This window comes from Populus alba, chromosome 5 (assembly GCF_005239225.2).
Source record: "Populus alba chromosome 5, ASM523922v2, whole genome shotgun sequence".
Classification (NCBI taxonomy): domain Eukaryota; kingdom Viridiplantae; phylum Streptophyta; class Magnoliopsida; order Malpighiales; family Salicaceae; genus Populus; species Populus alba.
This window is the reverse complement of record NC_133288.1, coordinates 11,800,768-11,823,431: the sequence shown is the minus strand read 5'-3', so window position 1 is coordinate 11,823,431 and position 22,664 is coordinate 11,800,768. Positions and strand designations below refer to the sequence as shown.

General features: G+C 34.1%; 3 protein-coding genes across 4 annotated transcripts; 2 read left to right on the top strand and 1 right to left on the bottom strand.

Annotated features, from left to right (window-relative positions):
• Positions 1–8,079, top strand: LOC118045828 (histone-lysine N-methyltransferase CLF). 2 transcript variants are annotated; one of them, XM_035054544.2, is made up of 17 exons: positions 1–257; positions 783–887; positions 995–1,320; positions 1,518–1,679; positions 2,251–2,335; positions 2,575–2,724; positions 2,813–2,860; positions 2,939–3,007; positions 3,112–3,842; positions 4,616–4,769; positions 4,875–5,098; positions 5,382–5,513; positions 6,254–6,344; positions 7,055–7,102; positions 7,258–7,386; positions 7,478–7,555; positions 7,686–8,079. In XM_035054544.2, exons 1-17 carry the CDS (start codon positions 186–188, stop codon positions 7,875–7,877), a joined length of 2,796 nt encoding a protein of 931 aa, XP_034910435.1. In that variant the 5' UTR covers positions 1–185; the 3' UTR covers positions 7,878–8,079. The 2 variants fall into 2 exon arrangements, with proteins under 2 accessions (XP_034910435.1, XP_034910436.1); XM_035054545.2 differs by lacking the exons at positions 1–257; positions 783–887; positions 995–1,320 and having other exon boundaries at positions 1,545–1,679; positions 2,235–2,335.
• Positions 8,080–16,281: 8,202 nt separating this feature from the next.
• LOC118045826 (PI-PLC X domain-containing protein At5g67130) lies at positions 16,282–19,961 on the top strand. Its single transcript, XM_035054542.2, has 9 exons — positions 16,282–16,528; positions 16,634–16,756; positions 16,866–17,003; positions 17,247–17,345; positions 17,432–17,735; positions 17,823–18,046; positions 18,127–18,213; positions 18,796–19,308; positions 19,692–19,961. The coding sequence occupies exons 1-8, from the start codon at positions 16,421–16,423 to the stop codon at positions 19,003–19,005; spliced, it is 1,293 nt and encodes a 430-aa protein (XP_034910433.1). The 5' UTR covers positions 16,282–16,420; the 3' UTR covers positions 19,006–19,308; positions 19,692–19,961.
• Positions 19,962–20,161: 200 nt separating this feature from the next.
• On the bottom strand, positions 20,162–22,452 carry LOC118045827 (F-box protein At5g67140). The gene is made up of 4 exons (XM_035054543.2): positions 22,101–22,452; positions 21,409–21,544; positions 21,136–21,234; positions 20,162–20,609 (listed from the first exon to the last, which is right to left on the bottom strand). Exons 1-4 carry the CDS (start codon positions 22,337–22,339, stop codon positions 20,397–20,399), a joined length of 687 nt encoding a protein of 228 aa, XP_034910434.1. The 5' UTR covers positions 22,340–22,452; the 3' UTR covers positions 20,162–20,396.
• Between the last annotated feature and the right edge of the window lie 212 nt (positions 22,453–22,664).

The following is a 22,664-nucleotide window of genomic DNA, read 5'->3' as shown; positions in this document are numbered from 1 at the left end:
AACCCCGAAAAAGTAAATCAAAATTAAAATCCACCCTCCCCCAAATTTTTATTTTAGGGTTTCAAGCCGACCCGCCAAATCCTCTCCAGCTTGTTTTTCTTTTCTATTTTTTCCCTTAAACGACGGCATTATTTTTGTGAATCGGATTCTGATCCGGGTCCTCATTGTTGATTCGGATCCTAACAATGGCGTCGCCGCCGCCATCGCCACCGCCGTCTGCTTCCATCACCAGATCGGAGCCTCCTAAGGACTCTCCGGTACTCTCGTTCTCCCAATTGATGAACATTGTTTTCGGTCGCGATGATTCGTTCGATTCTCTATTTATAATTTTTTCTTTTGTTTGTTGATTTCTTAATACAGCAGAGAGAATGAGTCATAGTTATAAATACGTTTTGCGTGTTAGCCTTAATTTTCTGATGCATTTATATTGATAATTTTGATTGTAAGTAATTTTTGAACAATTTGTGGTTCAAAACTTAAATTTGATTCAAAATATTGTAAAATCCTTGCAATGCATGTCGCTGCGCTAGCCTTGGAGCTCCAGTCCGGTCCACCTTTTTTTTTTTAAATAATATTTTGGTTTCTGTAGTGATTTTTACATTTTTTTGTTAGATTTTAATGGTTTATTTTGAGGTAATTTATATTTCATGGTTGTGATTGGACCTCCAAATTTTTCTTGGTTGCTTTTAGTGATTTTCCCCATTTTAGTCACTTTATGATGATGCCATTTATGGTTGTCATTAGAATGGACACTGATGGCTTTTTTAATTTTTTTTTTATAGATGATAAAGTCTAATCAGGAGACCACTCTTGCAAGCAAAGAGGTTTTATTAGTTATTGAATCGTTAAAGAAGCAAGTTGCAGCTGACCGATGCGTTTATGTCATGGTACATTCTTTTGATATCATACTAATTTTCTATTTCTATAAATTCTTTCTTTTGGGTCCTGTATTCGCTACTCAGTTCATTTAACATTTTTTCTATTTTGCTTTCAGAAAAGGATGGAAGAGAACAGACAAAAGTTGGTTGGCATTACAAACCACCTCGATAAGTTGTCAAAGGAAAGGAAGAGCAATTGGATTAGCAGTACTGACAACAGTATAGATTTATTTACAAAGAGGCAAAACGATGCACTCAGTATGCATGGTGGTATTGACTCAGCTAATGTAGATAAGGATAGCCATGGCTCTGAAGAAGATGGTCATGCTTCCACTGCAGTTCTTTTGGGTTCCAGCATTCCAGTGAAGAATGCAGTACGGCCTATTAAGCTACCTGAAGTGAATAGATTACCACCTTATACATCATGGGTTTTCTTGGACAGGTATGTTCAGATTATTCCGTATTTAGTCTTTGTTTTACTGGAATGGTAGTTGGTCATTTGTGGATTTTGAGTTTTGAATATCTCTTTCTTTCTGTTTTGAAATATGTTCTTGATCTTACAGTTATCATCTTTATTTTACCCATTTCTAATTTGCTGTGTTGATTTTGGTTTAGTAATTTATGATGGTCTTGGTGTAGAAATCAAAGAATGACAGAGGATCAATCAGTGGTTGGTCGAAGGAGAATTTATTATGACCAAAATGGGGGTGAAGCACTAATCTGCAGTGACAGTGAAGAGGAAATAATTGATGAAGAAGAGGGGAAGAGATATTTTGTAGAATCTGAAGATTATATTCTGCGGTTGGTATAATCATGTCATCTATTGTGATGTATTAATTCTATTTTTTTCCCTTGAAACTTTATGCAATAGTGAGGTTGATTGGTGCTGAAGGTCTTACATTCAAATCTTTTGAATGCAAGAAAAGAATTTTGTTCAGAGTGAGAGCTCCCTGCAAACTTTATCTCCATCCTAAAGAAAGAAAATATACCTTTACACTGAATAGAACAGCCCGTGACCTTTATCTGGAGCATTAATGGTGCTGAATGCTGTAAAATAAATGCTCATAGCCATGTCAAGAGTATTGATGAGCTGTATGTTGATTGAGCCACTGACTTTTGACAAGTTGTTTCTATTGTTCTGCAATGTAACTCGGATATGTTCAATGCAATTTAGCGATAAATGCTAAAAAGGAACAGGGATAACTATGTGAACTGCTTAACACAGAAACCTTGCATATTCAAACATTTGATTTTCTCCTAATTCAATGTAAATTATGTCCTCATGCTTTTTTAGTTATGTTTTATATGCTTTTGTACTGGATCCAGAGTAATGGTGTTTTTTTTCTGGGGGTTAAGAATTTTGTTTTGCCAGGATGACAATCAAAGAAGCTGGTTCATCCGATCCAGTGGTGGAATCACTAGCTCATTGTTTTTCTAGAAGCCCTAGTGAAGTGAAGGTATGCATTTGTGTGAGAGGGCTCTTTTGAGAAATTAGGAGAACGTGTCATTGTGAGACTATTTTATATGTCTTTGCTTCTTCGATTGAATGATCCATATATTTTTTATTCTACCAGTCTTCCCCATTATTATAATATCTAATGAAAACTGGTCATGGTGTAAGCTTGGTCCAGCCGTTTCCCATTTGCTTTTTGCTTGCTTTACACAGATATGAAACACCATCAAACATCTTATACAGGCAAGATTTGAGGTTCTTAAGAAGGAAGAGAAGGCTGTGGAGGATTCTAAGAATAAGGATATTGAAGCACAAACACTGAATTCTTTCCTTGTTAAAGATCTTGAAGCTGCTTTGGATTCGTTTGACAACCTATTTTGTCGTAGATGCCTTGTAAGTATCATTCTTGGACTCTTTCCAATGTTGTTTTCTTCTTGTTTTGCCCCTGTTACTGTATAACTTCCTCTTTTCCTGTTGGTAGGTATTTGATTGTAGATTACATGGATGTTCGCAGGATCTTATCTTCCTTGTAAGTGTAAGACATCAAGCTGTTAAGTTAGTATCTAGCTGGAATCTTACATGTTTTGTTGACATGCCATATTTCTAGGCTGAGAAACAATCTCCATGGAGCTATCCAGAAGACAACATAACATGTGGGTCACACTGCTACAAATTGGTATATGTTTGGTGATTTATTAATATGACTTGTTTATATTGGACATCCCTGCACAAGGATTTGGCAAAACAGTATTTAAGTGTATTCAAATTCACTCATATCAGGTTTTGAAGTCAGAAAGAATTGCCTCAGGGATTTCTCCTCAGCATGGGGTTATTGAAGAAAATTCTATCTGTCAATCAGATGGTGCTAGGGTACCTATATCATCAAGGAAGAAAACTTCCGTTTCATCTGCCAGAAGGAACGTGAAGTCCTGCCAAAGTGAAAGTGCTTCATCAAATGCAAAAAACATTTCAGAGAGTAGTGACTCAGAGATTGGACCTCACCAGGACACCTCTCCCACTAGTCAGATATCACCTTCCAAGTCTATGCTTGTTGGGAAAGGTGGGACTTGTAAGAGGAACAGCAAGCGGGTGGCTGAACGTGTTCTAAGTTGCATGCGGAAAAGGCAGAAGAAAATGGTGGCTTCTGATTCTGATTCTGTTGCTAGTGGAGGCCTTTTGTCAATTGATTTGAAACTTAGATCCACCTCGCACAAAGGAAAGGAAGATGCAAGTTCTTCTCATAAGAATGCAAAATCTCCCACCATTGCAAGGTCTAGGAGGAAAGAATTGATGAATCAGGACAGCCACAACTTAGTGCAGGGTGAATTTCATGATGGTCTATCAAGTGAGATGGTCGCTAATCCACCTGTGACTAGCAGTGATGACACCTTGAGGAAAGAAGAGTTCATAGATGAACATAAATGTAAAAAAGAGTTAAGTGATGACAGATCTTGGAAAGCTATTGAAAAAGGCCTATTTGAGAAAGGAGTTGAGATTTTTGGCGGGAACAGGTCAGGGGGTGCATCTCATGTTTATTCTTGTTAATTTTGTTACAGTTTACTTGTTTGTTGAATATATTTTTTTTTTGATATTTTAGAAGAGTGATGGTTTTGACTATGTGTAATGTTTGCTGTGACCATTTAGGTTACAAGGTACTTCACTTAATTCACCTATGGTGAATAGGTTTTACATTTTCACAGTGTTAATGTTTTGTTTTCTTCTAATTTGTTTTAATAAATGAAGGTAGTACAGAGATATCACAAGGGAATTAAATCCATGAAAGACTGAAACTGAAAACTGTGTTAAATTAGGAATGCATAATAATGCTTTCTTTTATTTAAGACTTAAGAGATTGATCAGATTCCTTAAGTTAAAAGCAGTTCAGAATGAGTGCTTCATAAAATGGAGATAGATAAACAATAACCACTACTGGGCTATTCCCTTGTAATCACTTACGAATTGTACTAACTGGTGGGTTGAATTATCCTGAAAGTGATTGCAGTGAGATTTGGAGATTCTTTTCTAAACTAACGCATGTACTTTGTGCTTACATAATACAAGTTTTCATTTTGCATTTTACATTTTGCTTGCCTTGATTTTTTTACAAATACTAATGTAACTGTTTGAATGAAATACATGGTCCCTTGTGTTGAACAGCCTTTACCACTGACCTTCCTAGAATTACACTCAATGATCTTACTGATACCTTTTTCATACTGCTCTGAGTAGAACTGCTGTTGTTTTGTCAATTTTGGCTAAAGTTTGTTTTTGTTTTCCATGACAGTTGCTTAATTGCTAGGAACCTTTTAAATGGTTTAAAAACATGCTGGGAGGTTTTTCAATACATGACTCGCTCTGAGAATAGGCTAGCATGCGAAGCAGGTGATGCTGGAACTCTTGGTGAAGGGTACTCCAAGTTTGATTTCAATGGAACAATGGTTAGAATTTTGCTTCTTGTATATGACTATGCTTTCATTAACGTGTGAGTGAGTCTTAACCCCACCCCCCCTCATTTTTTGTCGGGGTATTGAATTGCATATCAGGTTAAGAATGAAGCAAGAAGGAGATCAAGATTTTTAAGGAGAAGAAGTAAAGTTCGTCGCTTGAAGTACTCTTGGAAATCTACTGCTTACCATTCTTTTAGGAAGCGGATAACTGAAAGGAAAGATCAACCTTGTCGTCAGTATAATCCATGTAGTTGTCAAACTGCTTGTGGAAAGCAGTGCACTTGTTTGCTAAATGGCACATGTTGTGAGAAGTATTGCAGGTGAGCCCTTCCTTTAACACCTCATTGACATCAAGATTTATGGTGTTTGTATATCCTTTGTTTATCCCCAAATTTTTTCAGAAATGAGAATTCAATAAAATTTGGTTTGTTGTAGGGCTTCATTCAAATTTAGAGTTTTCTCTTGTAGAGCTTCATTCCTTACCAGCTTAAACAAATATGGGGCCTTAGATTTAGATGTTTGGGCATGTGTCTGTTCATGTGTGCATGTGTATGCATATTGATGCTGCGATGATTACTCTTAGCTAACCTTTACTTACTCTAGATGTCCTAAGAGTTGCAAGAACCGATTTAGAGGCTGTCATTGTGCTAAAAGTCAATGTAGAAGTCGCCAATGTCCATGCTTTGCTGCAGACAGGGAATGTGATCCAGATGTTTGTAGGAATTGTTGGATCAGGTGAGTTGGTACTCTCGCTCCTTTTTTTTTTTGTTCTAGTTAATGCTTCCATCAACTGTTTATTTCTAGGCTAATTATTTCACCTAGCTTTGTCTGTACTGTACATTATCATAATTGTACAAGATTGTGAAATTTTTCTTGATAATTGTGCTTGGGAATTAACGAAGTGCATGTTTGTAAGTAATGAATTTGTTTCCACATATATTCAAGATGGGATTGCAAAGGATTGAGATTTCCATAAAGCTGCTTCAGGTTGCCAAACTTTTGACCTTTTTTATGGGGTTGATTCGGTTGAAAATATATTGAGTTTCAAAGAATTTAGAGGTGGTATTCGTGTCTTCTAAAAGTCACCCTTTTGTTTGTTCAAGAGGCTGTATCCCACAGGCCCTGAACTGGGAGTTTTCCTTTATTAAAGACTTTGGACTTCCAAGCGGTAAAGGTCCAAATTTTAGTTCGAAGTCCATACATTCTGTTACCCGCCACTGCCCCCATGCCAGAATTTACCAACTTCAGTGCCTCCAAGCTGGCACCATATCATCTCTTTCCCTCTTTGTGCTTGGGAAAATGCTATTATTATTTCTGTCAGATTAATATCATTTGGTATACTTATGAAAAGTCATCCTTCACAGGGTTCATAAAATAATGTTTTGTTTATTAATTGCCAGAAATATACCTATTCTTTTCCTCACTTTTCTTGCACTATTAGCTATCATTTGAGCTGTTTAAATTTTCTTTTGCAGTTGCGGTGATGGTACTCTCGGTATTCCCAGCCAAAGGGGCGATAATTATGAATGCAGAAATATGAAGCTTCTTCTTAAACAACAACAGAGGGTAGTGACTCTTTTATCCTTTTATCATCTTTCATTGTTTGATATTTAGAGATAGGTGCACACATTTGAATTTTCATATCTCTTAGTTTTCTGGCATTTGAAGTAATCTGATAGTGCGTTGATTTGTTCTCTTGTAAACAGTACCATGCTTCTATTTCTTCATTATAGAAATCTGCTTACTGTATTCATGAATGCCCATAATGTGGAGATTACTCTTCTGGCTTGCTTTTCAGCTTCTGTCTTAGATTTGTGAAATTGACGTAGTTTTTCTTTATGGCTTGACTGAGGTGGAAGATGATAATAAAATTTAGTGGACTGAAATATGAGGTCTCTTTCAGACAGATTTATGGCATTCTCTACACACTGCTCGTTATGTGTTGGCTGTAAAACTCAGAGAGTGTTCTAGGAAGAGTATAGAGTTTATCAAAATAAAAATAGCATGTATTGATAGTTTGTGAACTTAGGAAGTAGAGGCATAACTATCTATGAAATTGATGAAAATGAAGCATGCGAGAAGGCAAAACTAAGGAATATTATCCTCTTAAAACCAGCCATTAACTTAATGGGATGCTCCACGTCATCAGATGTTCTGTTTTTTTTTAGATTCCCACATCAACCAATGTGTAAATCAATGCTTTCAAACAAAGGACATTTGATGGGGGGCATTTGTCGAGCTGCTTACATTTTCTATCTTTCTTGTTCTATGAATAGGTTTTACTTGGAAGATCTGATGTATCAGGCTGGGGAGCTTTCTTGAAGGTAATATCCCTGATGGACTACATAATAAGGGATAACTGTCCTCTTAAATCCTTTTCATCCCATGTGGTTTTTGAGATTAATCACAAATCATTGGGGATAAAACCTAGAGATTTATTTGCTTGTTTTCTCTTATGAATAATATGTGCCCCCTGCAGAATAGTGTTGGCAAGCATGAGTACCTGGGTGAGTACACTGGTGAGCTGATTTCACATAGGGAAGCAGATAAGCGTGGGAAGATATATGACCGTGAAAATTCATCATTTCTCTTCAATCTCAATGATCAGGTACAAATTGTTATGATGCTTTAAGATCTTAAACGAGGATTCAACCATCATCTTTTGTTGTTTCTCTAACACCGAGAATTGTTTCTTGCAGTTTGTTCTTGATGCATACCGGAAGGGTGACAAACTAAAATTTGCCAACCATTCTCCAGACCCGAATTGCTACGCCAAGGTATCCACTTTGACAACTGTAGCTCACAGTCTATCTGATAAATTTAAGATTAATAGCGTGGCTAAAGACATAGCTGGAACACGTTCAAGATTTTTCAACTTTTTCCTCACTTCCAACCATTGCATTGTAGGTCATAATGGTTGCAGGGGATCACCGAGTGGGCATATTCGCCAAAGAACGAATTAATGCCGGGGAGGAACTTTTCTATGATTATCGCTATGAGCCAGACAGAGCTCCTGCCTGGGCTAGGAAGCCTGAAGCATCTGGATCAAAAAAGGAAGATGGTGGTCATTCAAGTGGCCGTGCAAAGAAGCTTGCTTAATATGCCACCTACTACGTACACATCCTCAATTCAAAACTTTTGTCAATTCTTTTACTAGAAGTATCATTCTCACTGACTGTAGGGGATAGGTTCATGATCAATCATTTTGTTATTGGAGAGGCCATTGTCATCTCCACCATAACCTAACTAAATTTTTATCCTCAATTAACATTTATTCCAAAGTAGACTGCATTATTTGTTACAGCAGAAAAAGAAAAAGGATAAGCTCAGTGAACTAATGACATCCAGCATCGAACTATCATGTTAAAGAACTACTAGTTAAGAAGATTTATCGATCTTGTTCCGAGTTGAAATGAAAAGTAGCGACCAGCTTTTCCATTGGAGCTTGGTGTGGATGGGACATCTTGAGCCCAAGTTTGTAGGTTGCAGTTCGCAAGGCCATGTCTCTTTTTATTAATCAGTGTCATCCACCAATATGATCCTTCAATTTTACAAATCCTTACCTTTTTGTTCACTATAATTTAGATGTTTATATTTTGGTTTTAAAATTTTACTTTTATTATGTCTCAATCCTTTAATGAAGAAAAGAGTGGAGCGAGAAGGCTTTAGTTATAAAAAAAAATAAAAAATAAATAAATAGAACCTGATCTGTGTCAAAAATTTTATCTTGGAGATGAAAGTTTAATAAAAGTGATTTTGCCCTTTAATCATACTAGAAAAAAGTTTCTTTTAATTTGGTTTGATTTTTAGTCTTTTTATTTATTTATTAGATGGTGTTTTTGTTAGTTAACTATGTGGTACTAATTTTGTTCACTCAAAATATATATTTATATTATAAAAACATTCATTTAATTATGGTGTGGATTAAAAAATAGTCTTTGAACAAAAATATTTTTCAGACCTTTTTTTTAATTATAGTTATTGTTCGGACCAGATCTGCTGGCTAGAATTTTTCTAAATATAACAAATTAAAAAAACTCAATTTAGGGTGGTTGTACCTTCACTAGAAGCGACGCTAGCTTTGCTAGCGTGCTTGGCCCTATGTCGCGCGCACAAGCCAGCTCGCTACTACTTTAGGGATGTGCAACAACGCTAGCTTGCTTACGCTGCTGGCAGATCGGCCTGAGGCTGCTCAGCAAAAGGAATACAATTACTTATTTTCGGTTTGATTTTCACTTTAAAAAAATTACTAAACCGAGATTTTTTTTTTAATTTAAAGTCAAACCCAATTCAAATCAACTAATTTCAGTTTGGTTTGATTCGATTTATGTTATTCAAAAACTGATAAAAAAAAAAAAAAACATTGTTATCCTTTATCTCAGTGTATTGATCAACACATTAAAAAGCAGGATTTTAAGTAACCAGTGCGGGCCTTGCCCATCCTAACGAATGTTTCTCTATACTACGTAATTTGAATACAGTTAAAGGATGATAGAGCGAGCATGGGTCAGAGATGAGAGATAGCTGAGTTCGTGCTCAAGAGCACATCTATACCTGTTGCAGTTGGTTCATTTTCTGATTTGGTAATTGTCATGGAAGTGATTGTAAACGTTCGTTGTAACATCTAGAAATGGGAGAGAGGCTCGCTGAAAATATTATCACCAACAAATATATTTCCAGGAAATTCTGAAAGATGGTAAAACTTGTGAGTATCTGAATGTTTGTTTTAATTTGGGTTAAGAGAGAGAAGTAATATAGGAGATGAAAGATGATAGAAACCTTTGGGAAAAATCGGCAGCGCGGATTTGTGCACCTGAAAGCCTGTCAGGGATGCTACTTTTGGGTTTGATTTGGGGTTCGGACTTGGGAGAGATGAGAGGCGAAGAGAAAGAGGGGGTTATTTTGGTTTAGGTTAGAGCTGAGAAGAAAATTGAGTACTTTTTTTTTTTTCAAGTGGTGGTTGAACCAGATTGGTTTTTTTTTGGTTTTCTAATTGGTTACTTCTATTTATTTTCTTGGTTTGGTTTTTTATTTATTTTTATTGTTTTATCGGTTTTTCAGATTTTTTGCTCACCTTTAATTGTTTTTATCAAGAAGAATATAGGGAAAACATTACCATTCTGCCCCTACAATTAGGGTTTTAAAGGGCATAAATATGATTCTACCCTTGCAACCTATGCCTAATTATGGGTATGAGATCTAATTATTAAAACAAGCCCTCGTTAATATATTAAATACATGTTAATATCATAATTTGTTTCCTTTCAATTTTATATGTAAAAAATAAGAGTTTAATTTACAGTTAATTTGCTGAGTCACTCAAGGTTATCATAAATAAAAAAAAATGTTTAATGATATTTAAATGAGATCTTACTTAACTTATATGATTTAGATAAGACACTCATACTCATATAAGATTAAAGAAAGTAGTTAGGTGAGACATATATGATATGTTTGGACAAAGAGTTGTCACTTAACTAATCTATGAGTCATATAAAAATATGATTGATTAAACTATGTTATCTATCTAATTTAATTTATTTTGATTTGTTGAGTTACTTGATCTCGTATAATTAATTAAGATCCTAATTCATTAGGAGATCTAAGCAAGATTTTCTAAATTAATAAGGATGTCTATTAATTTGTATGTATATATATATGTGTGCGCGCGCGCGCGCTCGCATGAAACCAATATGCAATATCTTTTACATGAATAGGTTGATAGATCACCATGAGTAGCAATATGTCTCTACATGGCATACTTGATGCTAAAAAATTGATTGGACCAAACTTTTTGGACTAGTATCACAATGTGATAATTTTTCAAGAAAAAAAGGGTTAAATATTCTTGAAAATATGAATCTTTTTGCTTCTATTAAGGATGTTGATGATTAAGTTAGAAATGAATATTAATGTTATATTGATGACGATGAACATGATACATGTGTGATGTTGGCTAGTATGATATGCATTCTATAATTATGCATATCAAAGAGTTATTTTATGCATGGTTTTGAAACCCGACCCGGTCAAGTGATCGGGTCACGGGTTAGATGAGTTGACCCGGGTTAACCCGAGTCAACCCAAAAAAAATTTGGAAAAATTATACAGTTTCTCTAACCAGAAACTAACCAATAAGCTGAACACCATTATTTTCCTGCAGTTTCTTTATCTGTTGTCATCATCAATTGCCATTGCCATTCACCGATGGAGAAAAAATTATGGCAACTATGATCAAATATATTAAGAGAGAGGTGGAAAGGGCATTTTCATTTGTTACTTATCTGCTCATAGCAAGGAGCCTGTGGTGAATCATGTGAAGCTATTAGGGGTGAGCAAAAAAACCGAATAACCGAGAAAACCGGAAAAACCAAAAAAAAAATAACCGAAAAAACCAAACCAAAAAAAAAAACCAAATTAACCGATTAGAAAACCACAAAAAAAATTCCGGTTCGGTTTCTAAAGTTTGAAACCGATTAAACCGAACCGAACCAAACCGGTTCAACCAAGCCAGCACTTAAAAAAAAAACAAGTATAAATAGCTTCTAACCCTAAACCTAAACCTAAACACTTTCTCACCCCTCAGCCGCCGCCCCCTCTCTGTCTCTCATCTCTCAAATGACAAATCTTCCATGCTTTCAAATCTTCACTTCTTTCTGCCTGGCCATATTAAAATGAAAATCAAGGCCTTTCATGAAGGAAGTCAGCCACTCATCTCGCCCCCACGATTTTGTCTTCTTCTCTTTTTAATTTCTAAATCTTCCATCTTGCAGGTTCATTAAAGTTGGCTTCATTAGGACTACTGGATTTTGTCTTCTTCTCTTTTAATTTTCCAATCTTCCATCTTTGCAGGTTCATTAAAGTTGGCTTCATTAGGACTACTGGAGTTTCTTTGTAAGCGAAGTTTCTTTGGGTAGTTTGATTTGTTGGCTTCTTGAAACGTAAAAGGCCTTGAGTTGGAGAGTTTCGAGGATATGTTTAAGGGTTTCAAGATCTTTCGATGGGGATTCAATCCCTTGCGTTGTGTTTGTTTAGTTTCAATCGGTTTGAACCGGTTTGGAAGGGAGAAAAACCGAACCGAACCGAACCGAAATTAATCGGTTTGAACTGGTTTTCAGTTCGGTTCGGTTCAAAAACTAAAAAAAAAATAAAATCGGTTTGGTTGTTTATTTTGGTCCAAAACCGGACCGAACCGAAAATGCTCAGCCCTAGAAGCTATACGTGCTTGCTTGGTAGAGCTTATAGGGTGGACCAAAAGTTGGGACCCTCTTGCTGAAACCAGGCTCTCATGATTGTGATGGAGGATAAAACATGAGATGCGGAAGCTTTTAAGCCCTTGATTAGTTGCCCATTTTGACCACCTGTTCTCCATCTACGCACTTCCATGATCAAATTTCAAACCTTTGTTTCAATAATTATCACTAAAAAACAGCCAAGAATAAAGAAAACAGAGTGAAAGAAGGAGATTCAAACCATTTTGGCAGAGAAACAATAGTGATCAAGAGTTAAGATGTCTTCTACTCTTCTACTTCTCTGCTCCTCAGCTTATACTGTGTTCATTAATTAGGTTTTCATTTGTCCCAATTATACTGTGTTCTTCTTCAGTGTTTTGGCCTTTTAAAAGGTCAAAATGATGTCGTTTAATGGCTTATAATATAAAAAAAATAGATTGGGTCTCACTTGGGTTTGACCGGGAGGACTGGGTCTTGGGTCGACCCTCTGAGTTGACTAGGTTTCATCGGGCCAACTTCCAAACGGGTTTTTACCTCCACCCAGACTAGTCCTAGGCCTGGGTCGGCCGGATCCTAAATCAACCCGCTGGGCCGGTCCGGGTTTTAAAATTATGATTTTATGTGATTAGTAGGGCTGAGAGTTATGAAACCCTTAGAGAATTGTTCCATTGCAATATGACAGAAGGTTTATTTGTGAACATGTTTTTTTTTATGATTGAAAATTATTTTTGTACGTCACATAGTAGTTTTTAGGTATTAAATACCATGTGGTTTTCACATTTATAAGAATGTGAGAGAACTAAAGAGAAGTAGAAGATCGTGTAATGGAAAAGTGGACCTAAATATTGGAAATAGAGTAAGAGTTGTTGCATTGGCTATAAAAACTTATTATTTAACATTTTTTAATGAGCTGATATTAAAACTTGATAATTGTTATATTGTTATAGTACTTTTTAGAAATATCATATCTATTATTTTACTTAGCTTTGAATGTATTTAAATTTATTATTTAGAGAAAATATTGTTCATTTCATAATAATAATGTTTATTATGGACTTGGTATTTATACAAATGATTTGTATATATTTTATTTATAAATGCTCTTATTCAATATAAATAGAAAGAAGAATAAACTATATAATCAATATTCATTATATTTATAGCATTATAGATTAGGTCATATAAATAAAACAAGAATCACAAGTTACATAAAGAATGATATTTTGATCCTTTCAATTATAAATCACATGAAACTTGTAAAACTTATCTATTGTGTAAGATGGTCAAAATACCTTTTTAATAGAAAAAAGTAAAAGATCTAATGAATTGTTAGGTCTAATACATATAAATATATATGGATCAATGACAATTTGTGTCATAGGTGGATATACATATTTCATTATATTTTTTATGACTATTAATTATAAATATGGTTATGTGTATTTGATGAAATTCAAGTTTAAATTATTTGAAAGGTTTAAAGAATTTATAAATGATATTGAAAAACAAGCTAAAATGACTATTAAGATATTTTAATCACAACAAGGTAGAGAATACTTAAGACAAATATTTTAAGATTAACTAAAAAAGGATAAGATTTTCTCATAATGGACACCTCTTAGTATATCATAATATAATAGAGTTTGTAAAATGAGAAACTTTATCTGATTGAATACGATACGATCCACGATGAGTTATACAAACCTTTTTTATATTTCTAGGGTTGTGCTCTACAAATTACTATTTATCTTTTAAATAGAGTTCTAACAAAATTTGTTGATAAGAACCCATATAAGATATAAAAAGATAAGGGCCAAATTTATCATAGTTAAAGATGTAGATATGTTTTGCTCATATGAAGCACATTGTATTTGAAAAAGCTAATAACTAAGTTAGATAAAAGTAAGTTTATGATATATATATAAACATTTTGATATCCAAAAAAAGACAATTGAATATTATTTTTACAATCCCATTCAGAAAAAAGATGTTTGTATAACAACATGTTCCTTCTTTATATACATAATTGTTTCTTGAAATGAGCAGTGGAAGGAAAATAGAACTTCAGGATCAAGAACCATAAACTAACATCTAAATAGAACCTGAACCCAAAGGTGTAATATTCAACAAACACAACTTCATACATCTAGTAGGACATATCATGCATCAATAAGATATAAACTTTTCATGAAAGTTGAAAATAATGAGTTACTCATATTTGATGAGCCTCCCAGCTATGTGGAAAAAATATCTAAAATGAATTTTGATAAATGGCTTGGAGCCATGAAATCCAAAATAGATTTCATATACATCAATCAAGTATGGATTTTGGTTGATCCATCTAAAGGGATAAAACCCATTATATGTAAGTGTTTTTTAAAAGAAAGACTAACATAAATGGTAACATATAAATGTACAAAGCTAGACTAGTTGCTAAATGTTACAAACAAAGACAAGGAGTTTAGTTTGATAAAACATTTTCGTTAGTAGCTATGCTAAATTCTATAAGAATTTTGCTTTCTATAGCTGCATATCACGATTATGAAACTTGGTAGATATATGTCAAAATTGCATTTTGAATGCGAATTTTCTTAAAGATGTGTATATAGCGTAACCTAAAAGTTTTGAATCTAAGAAATTTGTCAATAAAGTATGCAAACTATAAAAATCCACGTACATACTTCAACAAGCTTTAAAAAGTTAGAATATCTATTTTTGTATGAGATAATCAAACAATTTTATTTGATAAAAATATTGATGAACCTTGTGTTTATAAAAAGTTTAATGGAAATGAAGTAATTTTCCTAGTATTATATATAGACAACATATTATTGATAGGAAAAAAAAACATATTATTACTCTAGTCAATAAAAAAATATTTGTTTGAGATTTCTCCATGAAAGATGTAGGAGAAACAACATATTATATTTAAGTAATTGACTTTAGTACAAGTAAGAGATTGCTAATGTATATATTATATATCTAATCAGTTGGTTATATAAGGTACTTTGTTCATAAAAACATATATTTTTTATTATTGATAAATATATTATTTAACTTTAATATTCATTTATGTTTGATTAATAAGTTTAGAGTAAAGATAAAATCTTTAAAATAAAAAATTTTTGAATTTTTTTTTATAAAATGGTTATAATTATAAGGATTCTTATTATATTAAAATATTGTTCCTAAATGTTCATAGTTCATGTTCTAATAAGACTGAATTTTAATTAGAGTCATTGAGAGTAATAATATTATGTTCCTTTTTCTTATAAAAAAAAAGCAGTTGTTTTCATAAACTAATATATGAGAGATACATGTAACTAATATTTAGGTGTTTGTTAAATAAAAAGTACATTAAATTGATTCATATTAGAATTTCATATAAAAAGATTATATGTGTCTATGAAAAGATTCACGTGATAGTTGTGTAAGTGAACCTAATGAGTCATACACTTAAAAATCATTGGTAATAAATTAAATTGAGATGATTAATCAAGTGAGACTTAGTTGTAAATAAGTTTTAGAAATTAAATATTAAATTATAATTTTCATAGGGGATTACTATTATATACCTAAAAAGATCAATGACATAATTGCATAAAATTTTAATAATTATATTAAAACAATACATGTAATGTTTTTCAGAGGGTAAAGTGATATTCTATCATTAATAGCGTTGTCATGTTTTTTCTATAAATATAATGATATATCTCATATTCTTCTACACACTTTACATATCATATATACCTATACAAATCAAAAAGATAAAAAAAAAAAAGAGCTAGCTTCCAAGGTATATCAATCTTTCTCTTCTAAAAGGTTTTTAGAAACCTGTATTTTTTAGGTAAGAAATGAGTTTTTTTTAGGTATTTACAATGTTTTTATAGTGTTTTTAGATTAGATTTAATTAAAATTTAGATTTTTAGGGTTCAAATTACCCAAATCTTGATTTTATAGTGTTAAAATTTGTTATAGTTGACAAAATAATATTTATTTAAATAAAAAATTAATAATGCAAATAGATAATGCATTATTTACTTGAGTTGAAAAAAATAAACTATGCGGGGTTAAATTTTTTCTTGAAGATATGTATATGACATAATTTAAAATTAATTTGAATTTTTTTTTTTAAGTTTCAAAGTAGTTTTATGTGATCAAGAAATTAATTAGTTACGCTAAATAATCTAAATAACTATATTCTTAAAAAAAAAAATTGTAATAAAGAAGGGTTAGAGAAAAGAAATGAAAGCGTGAGAGTGTCATATGAGCCCGCCTTGTCACCTTCATCACACAGCTAACAAAAAAAAAAAAAAAGACTTCTCTATCTTTATCAATCTCTCTCAGCTTCTCTCTCTCTGCATCTATTCTTTACTCAGTTCTCGAGCTCTGCATTAGCGTAGAGTGGCAATGTCCCCGTATTTCACGGACCACCATAGCCTATGCAGAGCCCCTCTTGCAATCGGGTACCTCTACCTCTCTCTGCTTCTCTCCTCATTCTCAACAGCCCATGCACAGGTTCTTACATCTCTCTTTTCTTGATGTTATTGTTATTCATGATCCGTACAACTTCACTTTCCTTATTTTTTGGAGACTTAACTGAATTTTGAGTCAATCCCATAGGTGCTACAATCCTGTACAGCAACCACAAATTGTGGGGTGGGCCTTTATTGTGGAAATTGCCCTGCATTAGGCAAGACTCAACCCATTTGCACCAGAGGCCAAGCTATCATACCTAATTCTATTGTATGTTTTTTGGGTTTAATTTCGTGGTTTTGGTGACGGGTTCTGGTTGTTTTGATCTAAAACACTGTAAAGATTCTTTGTTTGTTTGTTTTCTTTTGTGTTTTTGCAGATAAATGGGTTGCCTTTTAACAAGTATACATGGTTAGTTACTCATAATTCTTTTAGTATTGTGGATGCACCGCCTTTGCCTGGTGTTCAGAGGCTTACTTTTTATAATCAAGAAGACACTGTGACCAATCAGTTGAGGGTATGTGGTCCTTGTTCTTCTTTTTGTCTCTTTTTTTGTTTCAACTTTTTTAGTGACTTGTTTGGTTCCTGAGAATCTGGAAGTCTCAGAAAACTAAAATGGAAATTTTAAGCTTTTCAGTCTTTCGGTTATTTCCTGGTGCTATGTTTGATCACAATTTTAAGTTAATTGTTTTTTTTTTTTTAAATGCAAACATTGTTGAGTAATTTACTCATCTGTTTTAATTTCATGGTTGTTTGTTAGAATGGTGTGAGGGGGCTGATGTTGGATCTGTATGATTTTGAGGGCGACATCTGGCTCTGCCATTCGTTTCGAGGGCAATGTTTCAACTTCACAGCGTTTGTAATAATAGATCTTTCCAGTTTACAAATTTGGAATGTGTTTATTGTAGATTGGTTTATAATGTGCCCATCTTAAATTCCTTGCAGCAACCTGCAGTAAACACTTTGAGGGAAGTGGAATCATTCTTGAGCGAGAATCCAACTGAGATTGTGACAATTATCATTGAGGACTATGTTCATACTCCAAAAGGCTTGATAAATCTGTTCACACATGCTGGTTTGGATAAGTATTGGTTCCCTGTGTCTAAGATGCCGAAAAAAGGGGAAGATTGGCCCACTGTGACAGAGATGGTGCAAGAGAATCACCGGCTTGTGGTATTCACTTCTGTCGCTTCAAAGGAAGCAGAGGAAGGAATTGCTTATCAGTGGAAATATATGTTGGAAAATGAGGGTAAGCATCATATCTGCAAATATCTATTGGTTTTGTATGTTTGTTGTGCATGGTCCACTAACCACTGCTTGGTGAATTGAATTTCAGCTGGAGATCCTGGGGTAAAACCAAACTCTTGCCCTAACAGAAAAGAGTCAAAGCCACTGAATTCCAAAAGAGCATCACTTTTCTTAATGAATTACTTCCCAGCATATCCAGTTGAAACTGAAGCTTGCAAAGAGCATTCTACTCCACTTGCTCAGATGGTTGGTACCTGCTATAAAGCAGCTAGAAATGTGATGCCAAACTTTCTGGCAGTCAACTTTTATATGGTTAGTACTAACATGCACAAGTAAATAGTTAACTAAACATATTCTTTATAAGCATTCTAACTGGAATGAAAATGTTGCAGAGGAGTGATGGGGGCGGTGTTTTTGATGCTCTGGATAGAATGAATGGCCAGACATTGTGCGGTTGTAATACTGTGACTGCTTGCCAGGTCTGTTCATGTTACTTTTGTAATATTGACTGCTACATTTCCACGCTGTGGTCTAGCTGTTTTTGGAAACAGAGAATCAAAATTGTCCAAATTTTCTACCCTATTCCACCGGGGGTGGGGGGATGCACAGCATCATTTTTTTCCCCCTACAAGTTCTTGGCTTATTTTGGAAAATTTTCAAAGCTTGGGACCAGGGCCACCCTCAAAATTCATCCCTGCTGAAATCATGAAGTCTTGCTTTTATCCCCTTAAATGTGAGATTTATTCTTGTGCACTGATAGGATAGCCAGTAGGAGATCTTAATAAATGTTTAAAACATACCCATGGCCTATCACTGCAGTAACAGGCTAAAAGACTTAATATGGCTTTCATTTACCTGAGTCTTAGAACTTATCTTTTCTTCTTCTTTTAATACTGCTCCTACTTTCATTAAAAAAGAAGAAGCAATGGAGACTTGTTTTGGTTATGGCTTGGACGAAATAGTTTGATCACTTTGAGTCCCTAGATTCCATTTGTGAAGGGCTTTTGACTTGTGGTGGTATTAGAATGTGAAAAAAATTGTTTGGGTATGGTCTTTTGCAGTTTGGAGCACCTTTTGGATCTTGCAAGAATGTTGCCGTACCTAATGTAAGTCCTGTAACAAATACTGTGGGAAATACAAGTCCGCTGACAAATACTGCAGGAAGCTTTTCAGGATCTGTTCAATTCTCGAAATCTGCATCAACAATCCAATCTCCAAATAGCTTGGTTTTCTACCTGTTCTTTTTTATTAGCAATATTTTTATCGTATGATGGATACAGTCAATGATTTCTGGGATGGAGGTTAGGGATCCGCTACTTTGCTTAGATGGTTAGCAAGTTACTCCTTTGGTAGAATTTTATAGTTTCTGTTTGAATTCTCCAATAAGGACTGGTATGCCATGTCCCAGCCTTATTGAGGGGAAGGTAAAGGAATACTTTCTAGAGATATGAAGTGTGATTGTAAACAAAGAACTTTTGAGATTCTTAAATTGAGGCCAAAAGTAAGGAGTTGCGCAGGAGGCTGAGGTAGATAATGGCCAACAGCGACCCAGAATATGTTATGAAATGGTTCAGGTATGCAGTGTGCTTCACTCTAAGATTGCATGGTTTTTCAAGAATTGCAATTATTTTACTTTTAGCAAACAATAAACATCCATATTCCTGATCTTATCTTTATCATGATTTAGATTTCCATTAACCTTGTGATACAAATTGCAAATAAGTAAATAAATATCTTCAGATATTGCAATTTGGAGCATGCCAATATGAGGACTTCTCTCTATGCACAATTAAACAGGTTATTGCCCATATATGTCCAACAAAATTAGGGCCCAAAAGAGAGAATTAGAAGATAGTCTTACCCTTGAACATTTCCTTTTTTCGAATATAAATTATTGTAAGAAGAATTCCTGTTTATATTTCTAGCTTTGACGGGTTTTGTCTTCGTGTTTTTTCAGGTTGTCTTTTTGGCCATAGCATATTTAGCTGTTGGAGTAAGAATGAAACACATGTTGAAGCTTTTCCAACACGTTACTAGGTTTCAGCCAATACTTGTATTAGTGCACCCGACATTTCCTTTTGGTTTGCTTTCCCACTTGCACAAGGGCCATTATTATCCTCTGCATATCATCATCTATTATCTGAATATCGTCGAACATTTAGACTGTCTGATGAGGAATCTTTCGAGATTTTATCTTCAAGAATGAAACAGGTCATGTTTTCCCACATTTTTTAGTGAGTTCTTGCATTTGGAATCCAAAAACATGATTGGCTTGGTTCTCAACTTGAGAATTATGGGCAAGCGATAGAATAAAGCGTAAGCACAACTACAGTTAAGGAATCAAAATATGAAAGCATCAGCAGTAGCAGCTATTTTGTAAGTTCTACCATGTTTACTTTTGCAAACAGAAAGCATAACCTGGATAGATTGAAAAACAAGAAGATTCATCTGTACACAGCACCAATCTTGATATATACTATTACAAAGCCAAATGTCATAATTTACAGATGAATAATTAACTACAATGATACAGAACAAGAATTTGATAGCCATCGCTTGTTGTTTATTGAATTCATTAGCTTGTGATAATGATCGAAACACAGAGCAGAAATAAGAATCTGTACAGAGAGCAATAGAGAAATGCATACACAAGTTGAGCAGCTCATGCGACTGGCAATATTGCAGCACCTCCAACGTTTAAAAGCACTCCTGGTGGTTTAATTTGAAGGGAAGGGCTAATAGTCAGCAAATCAATGAAGCAGTTCACAGGAACTCTGGTTCCCCATACGTTGATTGATTCGAGTTTTCGGCATTTATTTACTAGATTAAGAAGCCCAATTTCTGTTACATGGCGGCAGCTCCATAGGACGATGCTCTAGAAAGAAAGAAGAGATGTAAAGTCATTTCCAATAAGATTACTTTCTGTAGACCATGATTAATATCAGTTCACCTAGATTTCATCCCTTAAAGTAGTTCAAATTCTAGACCATCAATACCATGATTTAAAAAAAACAAAAATTCACACAAATTAAAAATATTTATGGAATAATACAAATTTAAAAAATATATTTAAATAGCATATTTTTAACCTATCACAAATCTAAATTGCAACAACTTATTATATCATGATTTTAAATAACGTTATGTTGCAAAATTAAACTTCAACCTCTCTCCTTAATGTCACGTTTTACAAAGAAAGAATGAACTTTCTTTAAAGTGCACAAACATAAATTATGCTATTTTAATAATAATAATAAAAAATTACCTAAAATTTTAAATTTTCTTTGCTAATAACCCAATCCCACTAGAAAAATAACATGGAAGCATCTAAAACACGGACAAATGTTAGCGGACATCGGTGTCCAAAACGGACATCGGGGTAATGTCAGCAGCAAACTCACCTTTAACCGTGGACAGCTATCTGCAATAGCAAATAAAGACTCATCTGTGACAAATGTACCACCAATGTTCAGGTGTTGCAATGAATTAGCCCTTGAAATCTGTTGAAAAACAAAGCAAACTATGAAATATAGCAACACGCTTCTAGGTGGAATTGTTTCACATGATTGCTTGTAGACTACTAGCACAGACATCAAAGCTTAACACATGAATGCTTCATGGATGCTCATCAAAGTTATATTTATCGTTTTGAAGAAGAAGCTATTATCACATACCAGTTGAACAACACCTCTGTCAGTGATCCTGGCCATGCCCCATAGAGATATGGATGTCAAGTTGCCAATACAATTTGCCAGAGAAATTTGATACAGTCCATTGTCAGTTATCTGGCAATCCCAACGGCTCCTAGAACTGAAAATAGAATAGGAAAATGAGAAAATATTTTCATGCTACAGATAACGAATTCAACCATTACATATATTCAACACAATTAATCATCAACATTTAAATAGCCCTAGAATACTTTATAGGATTGGAAGGATTAAAATTCCCACTACTATAAAAGGCTCTGTTCTAAGCATTATTGATCACAATCTCTATGATCTCAAAAGACATCGAAGCTAGAGACCTAACTGTTTAAGAAATGCTCAAATTTATAGGAATCATGTCACGCAACTACCAAAGCAAATGATCACACATGGAAAAACTGAAAATCAGTCTCAGATATCCTCGCCTAATCTCATAAAACCCAAAATCATAAACGAAAAAAGAAACCAACTTTCATGATCTCTTGCAAACATTGGTTTCTTCTACTGAACAAAGTTCCGATTTTTTAATGGTTTAATTAACAATCAAAGAAAGACCCATCAAACAAAAACCACCACTGAGTTCATTAATAAAAATAAATAGTGTCTCGATCATTATTTGAAATAGCTACGGACAGAGAGAAAGAGGAACAGAGACATACATGTCAAGTTCTTTGAGGTTGTAAGCAAGGCGTACAAGACGGGTAGTGGAATCATCATCCATCTTCCAACCAGCAAAGCTCATACTGTTTCTTTGAGCTAAAGATTGCTTCACCCCTTCTTTCCATTTCCTGCAGACACTACTTGCCTGGGCTAAATCAGTGAAGGAAATGATGAAACCAAATATGTAAGCCACTAAGTCTATTGGTAAACGATCAATCTCTGCCTCTTCTCTCTCCATATAGATTCTCTTTCTTTGTTTCTTTCGACAAGGAAACAGAGAAGGAGAGAGATAGAGAGAGCGAGCGAGCTTGGGCTTCTTGTTGCACTTAGAAACTAGAAGAATGGGTCCTAGATAATTTATGAAATAATAATTATAAAGGCACGGATAAAGAGAGGATGTGGTAATCTTTTCAACATCATTTCACCAGTCAATATATATATATATATAATTAATCCAGACGCTATACAAAAATTCTGGTGAAACTTGCTATGGTTAATTAAATACTTTTAAATTTATAAAATGATAAAATAGTGTGTATCATATAATAATTATAAATATTTTT

Coding starts and splice junctions, on each gene's coding strand:
- LOC118045828 (XM_035054544.2), top strand. CDS start 186: ATGGCGTCGCCGCCGCCATCGCCACCGCCGTCTGCTTCCATCACCAGA. Junction 3,008..3,111: donor GGTCACACTGCTACAAATTG/GTATATGTTTGG, acceptor CACTCATATCAG/GTTTTGAAGTCAGAAAGAAT. Junction 5,099..5,381: donor TGTTGTGAGAAGTATTGCAG/GTGAGCCCTTCC, acceptor TACTTACTCTAG/ATGTCCTAAGAGTTGCAAGA.
- LOC118045826 (XM_035054542.2), top strand. CDS start 16,421: ATGTCCCCGTATTTCACGGACCACCATAGCCTATGCAGAGCCCCTCTT. Junction 17,346..17,431: donor GTTTCAACTTCACAGCGTTT/GTAATAATAGAT, acceptor AATTCCTTGCAG/CAACCTGCAGTAAACACTTT. Junction 18,047..18,126: donor TGGCAGTCAACTTTTATATG/GTTAGTACTAAC, acceptor AAAATGTTGCAG/AGGAGTGATGGGGGCGGTGT.
- LOC118045827 (XM_035054543.2), bottom strand. CDS start 22,339: ATGGAGAGAGAAGAGGCAGAGATTGATCGTTTACCAATAGACTTAGTG. Junction 21,545..22,100: donor AACCTCAAAGAACTTGACAT/GTATGTCTCTGT, acceptor TTCTATTTTCAG/TTCTAGGAGCCGTTGGGATT. Junction 21,235..21,408: donor ACAGAGGTGTTGTTCAACTG/GTATGTGATAAT, acceptor GTTTTTCAACAG/ATTTCAAGGGCTAATTCATT.